The 15,898-nt window shown below is 37.8% G+C and overlaps 1 protein-coding gene across 1 annotated transcript in view; it reads left to right on the forward strand.

Annotated features, from left to right (window-relative positions):
• Nucleotides 1-15,898, forward strand: part of LOC135221033 (uncharacterized) — a 238,299-nt gene that overhangs the window by 54,443 nt on the left and 167,958 nt on the right. Inside the window, exons 4-5 of the mRNA XM_064258766.1 lie at nucleotides 2,622-2,836; nucleotides 12,381-12,466. Coding sequence (XP_064114836.1) covers nucleotides 2,622-2,836; nucleotides 12,381-12,466 — 301 coding nt within the window. The remainder of the gene's footprint in view (nucleotides 1-2,621; nucleotides 2,837-12,380; nucleotides 12,467-15,898) is intronic.

The raw sequence follows: 15,898 nt of genomic DNA on the forward strand, positions 1-15,898 counted from the left end.
GGGAGTGCAGGCCACTTGCCTCAATTAGTGGTGCGCATAATCGGTTACTGGATTTGATTACAGGCAGTCCCCAGTTATTAGCAGGAGTTCTGTTCTCAGTGGGGTGCTGACAAGCAAAAACTGCCATTAACTGGAACTCAGCGATTTATGGCGCTTATGGAGCTAAGTTTCAGTTAATGGCACCATAACATATCTAAAGGAGGCCCCTTAACCGGATATCGTCACCATTAATTGGATATCATCACCATTAAATACATATCGGCAGTTAATGGCGGTTTTCGCTTATCAGCACCCTGCCAAAAACAGAACTCCTGCCGATAACTGCGGACTGCCTATACTGGTTTTTTTCTTTTATTGATAACTAGCTGTACCCGGCCACGCGTTGCTGTGGCTCAGTCTGGTTAAGTGGAAAAGAAAGAAAAGAGAAAGCTACTCTCTCTTTCTCTCTCCAACCATCACTGTCTCTTTCCCTCTTTCTCACTAATACCAACTCTCTCTCTCTCTCTCTCCCTCTCTCTCTCTCTCTTCTCTCTCTCTCTCTCTCTCTCTCTCTCTCTAACACCCTGTCTACTCTCTCACTTCCTCTCCCTCTCAGGCATTTTTTTCCTCTGTCTTCTCCCAAACACCCTGTTTAATCTCTCACTTCCTCTCACTCTCATTTTCTCTCTGTCAACCCCCTTCTCAAACTCCACCTTCTTTAATGTCATTGATGTTTACACTATAGTATTCTTTTCCAAATGATAAGTCATATGCAGAAAACATGTATGATTTGTAAAGTAACTAAGTCTACAGGCATATCACCCCTATTTCATGGGCAGAACCAGCTCCATTTCAGGGAATCCTTTCACACCTCCACTCCCTTCGGATGGGGGGAGGAAGGATGAAACCCCATTATAAAAATGCTCATATTCGAATGCAATGGTGTGTCAAAATGTCAAAGCAATTGGTGAAGAACTTTCGGAGATTTAAGATTTTGAACAAGCGAAGTTTACATTTTTATTTACATGGATAGAAGCAATTGTTCTACAATATTAAAGTCGTATTTGCTTTTGATACTTTAAAGCTAAAACTACTTTTTTTATATGAATTTGTCTTTTATTTTAGAATGTACATGTACGTTTGTTATCTTAAAATACACTCATGTCCGAATAGTATATGAAATGTTAATGTTATTCATACATTTTACTTATGTTTCTATGCCTAGATGCTAGAAATTGCTATAAAGATTTAAAAAGCAGTTGGTAATCGATTACTGATCTTAGTTTCTCTCTGCTCCCAAGCCCCTAATTTGCCTGGCACTCAGCTCCTCTGGCACCAGGCTAACTAATGCTCTACTCTCTGTCCAGTTGGAATTTTTCAGGAATTCCATCTCTTCCTTTGTCTAAACATGTCTTCAATTTTAAATGGACTTTATTTTGGAGGCACACTCAGTGTTGTGGAGTGATTTTTGCCTTCTTTGAAGCAAAGCTAAGGATGTCAAAACACCCTCTACCTCCTTAGTTTTTAGATGCTATTTGCTCTTTACGCCTCTTCTACTATCAAACTACCTGAGGCATAAGAGATATGTGCTTCTTACTATGTTTTTTATAAAATCTTAACAGTGTCGAAATTTTTTAATATCTTAAGACCATTTTTAGTGACGCGCATGGCATCGCTGAAGGAAGCCCAGGATGTTCTCGCACTATCTCTTCACCTTTTCAGTAAGGTGCTGAGTTTGGAGAGCCAGGGGGTACAGTGTACCTGGAGCACCACCACTCTCAGTGGATGGATCATGACTTTATTTTAGTGTAGGTGTCAGTGTTCTAGTTGTTTATAGTTTGGTGCTGCACCCAAGGCAAGGTTGAGCACATATCATGCTTTGCTAGCCATCTGAGCACTTCCCTCTTTGCAAAGTTCCCCATACCAATCATAGGCAGTATCCATCTGCAGTAGCTCTTTTAACGGTTAGGAAACAACAAGTATTGTTTCAATGCTAGCAACTTTTCTATTTCAAATTCATTATATGTCATAATGTCTTGGAATAGAATATGTTCATGATTCCACCTCCTTACAATTTGGAATCAGCTATGTAATTACTGGGTAAGTGTATACAAAACTTTATCTTACTATAAAAATGTCATCTTGTCTGCTTCGAGTAATGTGGCCCCAAGGCTTTGTTTACGTCCACCTCAGGAAAGTCCTTGAAATTGGGAACAAATTATGGGTTCAGCTTCTTCCAAACCTCATTCATATCAGTGGTCAAAATTTTAACCAAAGTAGTGTTTATATTCGGGACTGCCTTTCTGGTGTCTTATCCTTTCCAGAAGCTACAGATTGTTAATTCTTCATTCAGAATCTTTGCAAATGCAGTCTACCAAAGTTTTCACCTTAGAAAATAATGCTTGAAGATGGCAGTTATTCCTGCATCCATTGGGTGCTAGATAGAGGTGGCATTAGCAGCTAGGTAAATATGAGTAATGTAAGGATGAAAATAAATTGGTTTTGTAGGTGACCAAAAGCATTGTCTGAAATAAAAAGCATCTTCAAGTTAATGCCCTTGGTATGTTTTTTTATCTTTTTTTTTTCTTTTTGTGAATAAAAATCATGTAGCAAGTCTCACTATCAGTTTTATGTTTTGCCAGGTTGAGTCGCTTTCATCGAAGTGCAGGTTTAGATGATACTCCATCGTCTGGCCGTAATTCACCTGTGTTATCAGCATCACCAAATGCGTCTAAGTCTATGTTTGACTTAAGTCCAAATTTAGCCTATCCAAACCCACGTTATCCGCCTTATCCAACGCCAACAACTGTGAAACCTCTTGTTCAACTACGACAGCCACTACTGCAGAATTTGATTGGTATGTCTGATTCCCAGCATCTTTTATTTTTCCTTTAACTTGATCATGGGTTTAAACACATTGTAAGGAAATAACTATCTGTCATTTACAATCTTTATGGCAATGACAATACTGATCATTTCAGTTGACTGAAATGATCTGTATTGTCATTGCAATGGTTGTAAATGTCATTGTTATTTTCTTACAGTGGGTTGAAACCCATGGTCAAGTTATACATTCTTTGAACCAAAAAGATCACCAGACTGAAGTTATGAAGCAGTTTCCTATAGATTTATTTTTCATTCTCTCACATTGTTTAGGAAGAGGCATTATTATATAAGTATTACCATGAGTCACAGCTGTTTAATATCTAACTACATGCAACCCCCGTATTTGCGTTCACGAGATTCACGGACTCGCCTATAGTGGATTTTTCTGTGGGACCAAGCTCAAAATTATTCGCGGGAGGACTCGCTCATTCCCTGGTTTTTCCGCCAATAAATATTCACTAATTAGTCTATTTTGATGTTATTTTATGACTAAATATATTTATGGTACAAAAATGATTTATTTATTTTTCTAATATTAATACTGATTAATACTGTATTAAGTTTAATAAGATTAAATGGTATTAAATAATAAAATAATTATCTCTCTTTCTCTCTCACTTTTTGTATATGCTAAATAAAAGATTTACCTCAGTCCAACATCAGTATAATTGAGCGATGTCAGGCTGCTGATGGCTATGTATAATTATAAAATAAAAATGTAACAAATATGTATCTTTTCCCTGAATCTTTTAAAAAATTATGCATTATTTCACTGTATCCAATAATATTGTATGTTTTCTCATATTATTGTATTATAAAATACTAGCATATAGCCATCAATGTTTTGGTATGGAAATCAGCTGATGGCATATAAGTTTTTTTGACATATTTAACTCGATTCAAAGCAAATTTTATTGCTTTTAGTTAGCATAAATAAATATCTAGATACTTTGCTTATATAAGACAAGGTAATTTTTGTTATACGACGTGTTTATAAGTCTAAATATTATTTGAATAAGTCTTGTTGCGAACTAAATTATTATTTTCTTTAACAGAAGGGGGGCCATGTTTATTGTGTAAAAAAATGTATGTGATTCCATTTGTTATTTGTACTTGATTTCATCGTAATATGAGCTTTACGTTATCCGTTATCTGTATGAAAACAACAGGAAAATGTGTTCTTTCAAGCCCAGTAGTTTTGATCAAATTATTTTCTCTCAGTTTTATCTATGGTTGTATTTGATGGCATAAGTTTACGGGAGTTTTATCCTTTATTACTGATGCATAATAATAGTCATTAGCAGCTTGAACAGTTTTCTCAGCTTCAGCTACAGCTTGGTTTAAATTTAACAGCATATTTCCTTGCTGATCTTTGGTGTATAGCAAATAACGTTATTACATAAAATATATCAGTCCTATACTACAAAATGTCATTTATAACATAACTACAGCAATTGTTCACTATGGCACGATGGTTGAAATACAAGCCAAATGAATGTTGTTATTATCCAATTCGGTTGTACTTAACAAAAATGTTGTTTCTTGTTTGGTTGTTCATGGCTTTACACATTTACGCAACGATTATGTATAACGTTAAAACAATACTTTCATCAATCTCTTTTGCTGTTTTTGAACTTATTTAACTAGAAGATAGGTTTGCTTTTGCCTGCCTTTTAAAATGCTAAGTAAATGTGACAAACAAATGTCATTAAAAAATACTGGTTGTGCTGATGCTGGACCCGTGCGCCAACTAGCGCAGCCTCCCGAAGCATGACTGTCACTCATATCTTGGAATTCCACTTGTATCTTGGACAAAAATATGGACCAAGCCACAGCTTGTATCGCAAAAATTTGTATGTTGAGCTGCTTGTACCTCAAGGTATTACTGTATATGATAAGTATTAATTTTCAGATATTAGGAAGACTAAATAATAATAATAATGATAATAATAATGCACTGTTATTACAATATTTATGCAGTTCTATTGTAAGTTATTTTTTAAAAATTAAAGAACTTAATTTTCCCAGTGTTTTGCCTAAGTTGTGAAGCTTTGGGGGAGGTTGGATGCCTGTCAGACATGTCACATTACTTGACAGACAGTGACCATGGGTCCAAGTTGTTGCCAACACCTTGTCATCTCTCTCTCTCTCTCTCTCTCTCTCTCTCTCTCTCTCTCTCTCTCTCTCTCTCTCTCTCTCTCTCTCTCTCAGGGGATTGATAGATAGACAAATAGGTATTAGTTCAGCCCTCTCTCTCCCTTTGGAAAAGATATACGTATGGCGGAGGAGAAGTGTTGCCTGTAGAGGTTCATTTCAATCTTTTGATATCATAAGGAGTTATACTCTCTCTCATATTACGTATTCTGTTTACAAAATAATTCATATATAATTTCACTCTTGATAGTTAAACATATGATGTCTCTCTCTCTCTCTCTCTCTCTCTCTCTCTCTCTCTCTCTCTCTCTCTCTCTCTCTCTCTCTCTCTCTCTCTCTCTCTCTCTCTCTCTGTGTTATTGGCTGTGCGTATGTATTTCTAATGACAAAATGTTTATGATGACTTTGAAATGATATTAATAATATCATTTCAATAATTAATACAGCAATAGAATAATAATTTAAGGTATATTTGATGTAGGATGATACTTTAAGTGTACATTTGGTATTTAAATTTTCAAGATAGGCAGTTATAAGCATTTTGAGAGGGGAGTTCTAAGTATTCAGGGATTCTAGTTATTTGCGATTAGGTATGGTATGCATTCCCCGCGAATATGGGGGTTCATTGTATTTTTATTTACATAGTTTTACCAAAATGGTTTACTGTATATTATGTTGTAGTTGTAACATCTCCAAATTTTTCTTTTTTACATAAGTAACTTACCAAATAATTACATAGCTAACAGTTTTTAGCACCGTCAGCTAAAATTCGAAATTCAAATTAGTAATTCTTCTTTGTTTTGGCTATAGGTAACTAATCCCACCCACTGGAAGAAGAGAAACAACTGAGCCAGGTGCCTCAATTTGTTTCTGCCAGCTTACGACAAGGATGTGGGTCAGCAGCTGGTTTGGAATTTGAATTCTTTGCTGTTTTTCCTGTAAAACAGTGAAGTACTTTTTTTTTTTTTTTTTTTTTTAGCCATTTGGCATTCATTTAGAACAAATTTTGATTTGACTTGTAAAGAATTGTGTTTTTCTTAGATAATTATCCAGTTAATTTATGTAATTAATCTCAGTTACTGAATTTAACTTGACTTGTAACCGACGATGTGCGACACTAGTGTATCAAACACTTGTTATTGTAGTAAGGGCTGCAGGACAAGGTTAACGTTGGCAAATATGACATTCATACAGATTGTATTAATTGTAGAGGGCAAAACTGCTCAGTGGATAATACTTGCTTGGAGTGTGAGGGGTGTCATGCTATACAGTGGAAGACTAGCTTCTTATCTATCTAAATTGGCTAGGGATAGACAAAGAAAGGCTAGTATTAGACAAGACAGAATGATTGATGGTCAAGAATTAGACAGATCTATTGATATTCCAATTCTCTCTCTCCCGATGTTTCTCCCATTCCCAGCCCTTCTACTATTCCTGCTAATCCTGATCCCAACTCCCAGGTTCTTAACCCCAACACCATTGCCACATTGGAAAGTAAATTCGACAGTAAGTTCGAATTATTATTTAATACAGTATTTCAATTAGGTCATTCAGTGAAAGCTCTCATGGAGCGCAAAAGTGTTGTAAGGGAAGTACAAGTGGAGGAGCTGGCTGTCCGTCCTGCTGATTCTCTTAGGCAAAGGTCCCTAGCATACTCCCCTGCACCAGGGAGAAGCCACAGTGGAAGCCCGAAAGGATGTCAGTAGGGTCTGGCCATGGGCAGTTGGCCCTTCAGTCTCATCTGTCACTAAATCACAGGTGAAGACAGCAAACAGCCACTGGAAAGGTGTCTTTGCGGAAGTGCACTGTCTTTCCTCGATTCTGGAGGCTTCCAGCCCAGAAAAGAGGCACCGATGGCGTTATAGTGATTCTTCCAGACCACTGAAAAGTTCTGCAACTGATGCTTCGGGGGTGCCAGTGGTTCCGTGTAAGAAGTCTAGAGAAGCTGTACCTTCATTTAGCTTTTGGAATAGCCCAGATAGGTTTTACTCTGGAGAGTTCATTGTCAGTTAAGAACCGTAAGCGCGCCTGCACCTAGTAGTGTAGATACCCCAAAAGCATGCCAATTATCTCTTGCATGCCATTTGGCACACAAATGTTCAGTGGCTCAAAAGTGCCAGTTGGCACCAAAGCACCCAACGTCTTCCAAGCAATTGGAAGTAGTTAATCACCCAGTGGAACACCCAGTGAACGTCATTCGCTTGGGATTCTCGCCTTCCTCCAGTGTCATCAGCAGAAGAGGAAGAAGTCAATGCACCAGAAGAGGCTTTGTTGTCTTCAGCTTATGCAGCATTACTGAAGTTTTTGTGTAGTTATCCTACCTTCTTCTCTCCAGCAGCTCCTGCTTCTACTATAATGCTTCAGTTAAGTGTTGTACCAGTTGCAACAAAGCAACAGAGGTGGTTTTGTCAATCTGTGAAGAAAGCCCTAAAGAAAGTGGACTGTCGGCATGCAGACAAGAGAGAGAAAGGGAAGGCTTGTTTTAGCTATCTGCCAGCACACTTTCTAACTACTAGAAGGTATGCGTACTACATGACTGGAGAAGCTCCTTCCTTGGGAGTTTCTGCCTCCTCTCAAGGGGACTATTCTAGCCTTATAGATTTGGCCTGAAGTTCAGCATTTTCTACTGCCAAGATAATGTTCTCCTGAGCAGAATTCAATCAATTTTTGAGGAATGCCTTCAAGGTTTTAGAGGTAATTAGTTTTTGGATTGGTCTGTAGGAGCCATGGCAAAGAAGATTCAAGATTACCCCTACTTGCCTTCAGACATAGGATGATCTTCTTGATGTTCTCTTTTTTGCAGACAAGGGAGTAAGGGACCCATCAAGAAATAACCTCCCTTGGTGCAATGGGAGTTTTAAAAAAGAGGGAGCTTGGTGTTCCTTCACCACTAAGGGGAGTCACCTTGGTTCAGAAGTCCACTCTTCTATTTTCACCTTTAGTAAAGGACTCCTTTTTCCTCTGTCTTTGATTAATGACATAGTGTTGGGGCTTGAGAAGTCCCCACAAGATTTGCTGGCCCATTTCACAAGGAGGCCGAAAGAAGCTACTCCATCGAGCATGAAGGTAGCTTCCCTTTCATGGCAGTAGACCGAGATCAAACCCCAGGATGATATCGAATGTCCACTTTGGCTCTGGAGCCATTAAGAAAACCTCAGGGATATTAGCCCCCAAAAAGTGAGAGCAACTTTGTCCATTCACCAATAGGAGCAAGACTCCAGCAATTTGGGGGGTATGAAGCAAGAAAGGTGCAGAACCAAGGGTAACGAAATTACTAAGATTCGGGTATTCAATTCCATTTCTAGAAAAGCCCCCCTTAGTCAAGAACCCCATCGTCTTGACTGCCTACTCATTAGGCTCAAAGAGGTTTTCAGCTCTCACAGAAGTACATTCCCTCCTCGAGAAGAAAGCAATAGAGTTAGTCACAGACAAAACCTCAGAGGGGTTTTACAATTGGTTGTTTGTGGTGCCGAAGTCGACAGGAGGTTGGAGACCAGTTTTAGATGTGAGCGCCCTGAATGTTTTCGTTCAAAAGACAAAATTTCCCATTTAGACAAATCGCTCCATTCTATTGGCAATGTGCCAGGGAGATTGAATGGTCTCTATAGACATGAGGGATGCATACTTTCACAACCCAGTGCCTCCAAAATCAAGGAAATATCTCAGATTTGTATTCCAAGATCAAGTATATCAGTTCAAGGTACTCTGTTTTGGCCTATCGACAGCCCCACAGATGTTCACAAGGGTTCTAGCTCCTCTAGCAGGATGGCTGCATCTAGAAGGAATAAAGATAGCTCTGTATCTGGATGACTGGCACCTTCGCTCTCAGTCAAAGGCACAGTACATGAAGGACTTACAAAGAATGCTAATATTGACTCAGGAGTTAGTTTTTTTTATTAAACTTCCAAAAATAAAAAAGTCTTGGCTGGTTCCATCTCATGAGATAGTTTATTTGGGGAAGACTCTGAACTCTTCTTTTTCAGGCTTTTCCATCCCCCAAAAGAGTGGAGTCTTGCCTTCAGACAGTACAAGAGTTTCTCGCCCTTCAACATTGCTCGGCCAACAAGTGAATAAGCTTGATTGGGACTTAGGCCTCGATAGAGCAGTTCGTGTCAGTAAGGAGAATCCACATGAGAGTGTTTCAGTTCTATCTCGGAGCCAGCTGGGACAGAAAAAATCTGCCCGATTCGTTTGTGTTTCCAGTAACACAAGAGATAAAAAGTAATCTGCTGTGGTGGAAATCAGAAGGAAGACTTCAGGAGGGAAAGTCTTTTCACCCACAGAACCCCGACCTGAACTTCTATGCTGACGCATTGGACGTAGGTTGGGGAGTTCTACTAGAGACCAAGAAAGTGTCGGGAGTATGGTCTCAGGAGGAAAAGGAGATGCGCATAAATATGAAAGAGTTAAAAGCTAAACACTTATGTCTCTGTAGGTGTCAGAGGTGTAAACAGAACAATAGTTGTGCACTGAGACACTAGCATACATCAGCGAACAAGGGGGAACACATTCCTTTTCATTCTGCAAAGCAGCGAGGGAACTCCTCCTGTGGTCCAAGGAAAATCGGACAACAGTCGTCACAAGATGTGTGCAAGAGAAACTCAACGTCCTTGCAGATCAGTTGAGCAGGTGGAATTAAGTGGTCCCCACAGAGTGGACTGTAGATCAGAAGGTCTCCGGGTCCCTTTGGAGGTTGTGGAGAAAACCTACGGTCAAATTTTTTGCAATGCACAGAAATTCTTGACTGCCAACATTCTTCTCCCCAGTACCAGATCCTCAAGCATTGGCAACGGACTTAATGCTACAGGATTGGTTAGACAAATTCTTTTACGCCTTCCCTCCATTTGGGGTGATAAGGGAGGTGCTGAACAAGTTGCTACCACACAGGAATGTGTCCATGATTTTGGTAGTCCCATTCTGGCCACTAATAGATGGGTTTCCAGATCTGTTGGAACTGATAGTGAAACTTCCCAAAATTGCTTCCTGAGATAAATTTGCTCAGAAAACTGCACTTTAAGAGGTCTCATCAAGGGCTATTACCAAATTAGTGGGCAATCTTCTGGACATGGTGCAAACAAAATGGTATCTTGTCTTCTAAGACAACTGTGACAGAAATTGCAGACTTTCATCTTTTCCTCAAAGATTCTAGATGCTTAACTGCATCTATGATCAAGGGTGATAGAGCTATGCTCAACTGCATTTTCAGACATAAAGGATTAGATTTGTCTGTAAACCAAGACAATTGTAGACTTCATTAAATCTTTGAATATGAGCAAAAGAGGAAAATTTTCAGTGGCCTGGAATCTAGATGTGTTAAAGTGGCTATCAGCCCCCCCCCTTTTTTTTGAACCATTGGAAGATGCCTCATTCAGAAACCTGACAAAGAAGATGCTCTTTTTTTAATAGTCTTAGCTACAGCAAAAAGAGTAAGTGAACTTCAGTCTATGGAGAGGAGAATCGGGTTTTCAGGAGGAGACATGATCAGTTCACTATCTCTTAATTTTCTCACCAAAAATGAGAATCCTAGTAGACCCTGGCCTCTTTCTTTTGTATTAAGAGTTTGTTGGAATTATTAGGACCTGAAGAAGAGGAGAGAGTTCTTTACCACTGAGATCCCTGAAATTCTACTTGAAAAGGACGTAGAAGACTAGAGGCCCTTTCAGTAATTTATGGATGTCGGTAAAAGAGCCCTTCCGTCCTCTTTCTAAGAATGCCCTGTCACTCTTCTTCAGGGAAGTGATTAGAGAGTCACACTCAAATAAGTGAAGAATGTTTACCTATTCACAAGGTAAATGCACATGAAATTGGGCGATTTCCACTTCTTTGGTATTTAAGAAGAACCTTTCCTTGACGGGGTATCCTTCAACCAACTTTCTGAAGAAGAGGAGAGAGTTCTTTACCACTGAGATCCCTGAAATTCTACTTGAAAGGACGTAGAAGACTAGAGGCCCTTTCAGTAATTATGGATGCGGTAAAGAGCCCACCTTCCGTCCTCTTTCTAAGAATGCCCTGTCACTCTCTTCAGGGAAGTGATTAGAGAGTCACACTCAAATAAGTGAAGAATGTTTACCTATTCACAAGGTAAATGCACATGAAATTGGGCGATTTCCACTTCTTTGGTATTTAAGAAGAACCTTTCCTTGACGGGGATCCTTCAACCAACTTTCTGGAGATGCAAGTCAGTGTTTGCATCACAATATCTAAAAGAGATGGAAACAGTATAGTATAGTGAAATCAGTACGTTAGGCTTCTTATCAGTGGCTGGCATGGTGTTAGGGAAGGGAACCTAGGAAGCATTCCTTCCTACCTTTTCGTCTTGAATTCAGGGTGTGTTTTTGGGAGTCTGGTGGTACTCAGTACCAGGATACCCTCCATTTGTTTTGGTGAAGGGTTGGAATGTAGTTTTATGGTATATGTAACATTGTTGATATGGTCTTTGTTGGTACTGCGCCCTAGTCAGGGACATTACGTGTTTAATCTTTGCAAGCGTTTAAGCCTTAGGCTTTGTTTCAAGCCTCCCACTAAGGTAGATGGCGACCTTGGTCAAACTACCCAGCCTCTACCATGTAAGATGAGCTCAGACCAGAGGCAGTATTTTCTTGCAGCACCTCTCTTACAAGGTAAGGAACCAACAAGCATTTCAGAAATGTGAGCCCTTTTCTATTCACAAATTCATTATCCCATTATGGTTTGGGGTAGAATAGTTCATGTATCCCACCTCCTGTCAATGTGGAATCAGCTATGTAGTTACTTGGTAAGTTACTCATGTAAAAGTGACATTTTTATGATAAAATAAAGTTTTAAATATACTTACCAAGTACAGGCAGTTCCCGGTTATCGGCGGCCTTGGTTAACAGCGATCTGGTTTTAAGCGCCATGAAATTGGCGATTTGTGGCACTATAATGGGCCAAGTTTCCATTATCCATGCCATAAGGTGCCAATGATAGAGTTATGGCGTCATGACATACCTAACAGGCGCTGTTAACCAAAACTTGGTCCCATAAACGCCATAAATTGCCACTGTCTGCATTTACAGAATGGGAGCCCACCCTCCTCCCCACACACAGATGATTATTAGTCATAAACAAATTGAAGCATCAGGCTTAGTTGTTCCTCTTCTTCCCGACAGTGGGCAGGACTAGTTACCTATAGCCAAAACAAAGATGAATCGCTCCCGCGAATTCCAAATTTTAGCTGCCAGTGCTTTTCTGTTAGCTATATAGTTACCTGGTAAGTATATGTAAAATTTTATTTTATCATAAAAATGTGCTTTTATTGGACCATTGAAGGTTCTAATGAAATCTCCAGTATTGTTAAAGGATGAAATTAACATATGATTAATGGTGACTTATTTTAACAGGTACAATATCTTCAGGACCATCTCCTAGCCGCAGTCCTCCAATGAGTAAAACCCCAAGATCACCAAGTGGTGATGATGTAATAAAGGTAAATATATAATTAGTTCAACTGAGAGGGGTTGATAAGATTCATTGTGTAATGAAGTGCTTATGAATGTCTAACAAAAATGGTAAACTATGAGCTTAATTAATATGTAATTGGAATTTACATTCAGTGGCAAAAGATTTGAAAAGTTATGGTGGCAAAAAGAAAAATTGTTGTTGAATAATAGGCAGCTTATGGTAAAAATCTCCACACAAGGGCTTGTCTTTGGATGGAAGCTTAATTTGGGAAAAATTTTAAATAGTGGTTTTGTCAATAATGGGTTGGAGGAGGAAAATTAAGAAAAAATATCAGAATTCGGAAAAACAAGACTACATTTAATATAGGGAAAGGGTTAAGGGAAATGCGCAGGTACAAATATATTCTGGTTTAGTATCTAATAGGTACAGGTACACAACCCGTTATCTGAAACTAAAACCTGGAAAGCTCTAAAAACAGAAAACATTTTCTGAGAGTAGAGCGTCAATTCATAAGGTTGATGGTTTGGCGTGCTAACGGCTGACCAGAGTCATTTGGGAGTGTGGTGCCACTCAAATTATTTTTCTTAAATAAATCCCAAGATTGACCTCAGAAAATCCCAAGATTGAAATAAATTCCCATGTACGTATATCTGCTGCCGAGCCTTAGAGGCCTAAATAATCTCTCTCTCTCTCTCTCTCTCTCTCTCTCTCTCTCTCTCTCTCTCTCTCTCTCTCTCTCTCTCTCTCTGTGTGTGTGTGCAGTACAGGTAATAAATCTTTGAAATACAAAAAGCTGACAAATTTTGTTGTTGTTCGTCACATGAACTCTTAAAGTATGTGACCAGCAGGTAAACAGAAATTAATTAACATTCCTCAAGAGATTAAAGAGATGAATTTTGTTTTGCAAGTATGTCAATGCAGCATTAGTAAATATCTTCTGAAGCAAAAAAATTTTTGTTGCTGAAGAATCTCTGAACCAATAAGTTTGCACACAGAGTAATGAGAAGGAATCCACTTTATAATTCATGTAATCAGTAAAATACATATACTATTAAAAGCTATGTACTGTATTCAAAACATACACTTCCATCATCGTCAGCTTCATGCGAGTAAAACCTACTTTCTAAGAGAGAACACAGCTTCAAGCTGATGTATTTTGTAATCTTATCGTTATAATTCACAAGTTGATTTACAATTATTTTGACTACCGAATGTATATTTTTGCATTTTATGGAATTTTTTGTTGAAAATGTATATCGGATTCATTTAGCAGTTTATAAATAATAATGAACTATAATGAATAACTATAATGAAAAAACATAAGAAAATTTTAAAAAATAATATGATTTTGTTGCAGTAGTGATATTTGATTATGCTCTAGACCCCACAGTTCCAGAATCCAAAAAAATTCGAAAAAACAAAATACATCTGGCCCCAAGGATTGTGCGTCGTTGCACCTTGTGCTGCAATGTAGGCATAACTTACGGTTCTTTGCAGCATGCCTTCGGCCCCTAGTTGTAACCCTTTTTGTTCCTTTTATATTCTCTTTCTTCTATCTTACTTTCTGCCCTCTCCTAACAGTTGATTCATAGGTTTTTCTCCTGTTACACCCTTCAAACCTTTTACTGTCAAGTTTCTGTTTTAGTGCTGAATGACCTCTTAGGTTTGCAGTGCTTGGCCTTTGCCCTAAGTTTTAAATTCAATTCAATTCAAACCAAGGATTACGGATAAAGGATTCTAGACCTGTATCCACAACATAACTCGGCTGACAACCAGAATGATGATACCGGGATTGTCAGTAAATTTGTTCACTTTGGTTACAAATATTAGTCTTGAGCAAAATTAAAATCATATTGAAATATAGTAATTTAATATATTTCATTTGCAGGTAGCTAATTATGTCATTATAAGCAATTGTAAATTTGAAGGAATCATAAGTATTAATATAACCTAAATTTGATATGCAGTGATGACGCTTTTCAATTATTTTAACCCTCTTACACCGACTGAACGTATTTTACGTCGACATTTTTTGTCTCCCGTGTGCCGACTGGACGTATTTTACGTCGACTAACAAAAGTTCTTTTTTAAATTCGCGGAAAAATACTTATAGGCCTACCAGCCTAAAACTTTTGAATCACGCGCCTTGGGGGATGCTGGGAGTTCACGGATCAAGGTGTTGTTTTGTTTACAATCGTTACACAGGTGCACAAGCGCGAATTTCTTTCTTGCCGCACTAAAAAGTATCTGTGACACATCTCGGAAATTATTTTGTCACCTTGACATAATTTTTGTACCATTGTAAATTAGCCGTTACATGAAGTATTATATATGAAAATGTGTGCATTTTTATGTAGAATACAACAATAAAATACTCATGATTGTAGCTTTTATCAGATTTTGAGATATTTTCATATAAATAACGATAATTGCCAAAATTTCAACCTTCGGTCAACTTTAACTCTACCGAAATGGTCGAAAAACGCAATTGTAAGCTAAAACACTTATATTCTAGTAATATTCAAGCATTTACCTTCATTTTGCAACAAATTGGAAGTCCCTAGCACAATATTTCGATTTATGGTGAATTTTTGAAAAAAATAACATTTTCTTTACGTCCGCGCAGTAACTCTTCCGAAAAAATCATACGTGCGATTGTGGTAATGTTTGCACCATTTTAAATTAGCCGTTACATAAAGTTTTATATATGAAAATGTGCGCAATTTTATGTAGAATACATCTAAAAATAATTGAAGGTTGTAGCTTTTCTCATTTTTGAAATATTTGCATATAAAGCACGATAAATAGAAAAAAACCATGTTCGGTCAACTTTGACTCTACCGAAATGGTCGAAAAACGCAATTGTAAGCTAAAACTCTTACAGTCTAGTAATATTCAGTCATTTATCTTCATCTTGAAACAAATTTGAAGTCTCTAGCAAAATATTTAGATTTATGGTGAATTTTAAAAAAAATCTTTCCTTCCCTCCGCGTGTGGATTCTCCGCCACAAATCTCCGAAATGCGTACGTCCCATTCTCGGAATATTTGCTCCGTTTCACATTAGGCATTTCATAGAGTTTTTTATATGGAAAAGGTTGCGCAATTTCATGTTCGAATAAAACGAAAAATATTTTGAAGGTTGTAGCTTTTTTTATTTCCGAAATAATTGCATATAAAAAATATATATATAAAAAAATTCAACATTCGGTCAACTAAAACTCGTCAGATATGGTCGAAAACTGCAATTGTAAGCTAATACTCTTACAGTATAGTAATATTCAATCATTTGTCTTTATTTTGAAAGAAATTGGAAGTCTCTAGGACAATATTTAGATTTATGGTGAATTTTTGAAAAAAATATTTGTTTATGTCCGCACATTACGAATTCATGCATTATTTTGTGATAATATTTTCTCTGTGTTGCTTTTATCATTTTACAATGTGTTATATACCAAA

This window comes from Macrobrachium nipponense, chromosome 2, assembly GCF_015104395.2.
Source record: "Macrobrachium nipponense isolate FS-2020 chromosome 2, ASM1510439v2, whole genome shotgun sequence".
In the NCBI taxonomy this organism is placed as follows: Eukaryota; Metazoa; Arthropoda; class Malacostraca; order Decapoda; family Palaemonidae; genus Macrobrachium; species Macrobrachium nipponense.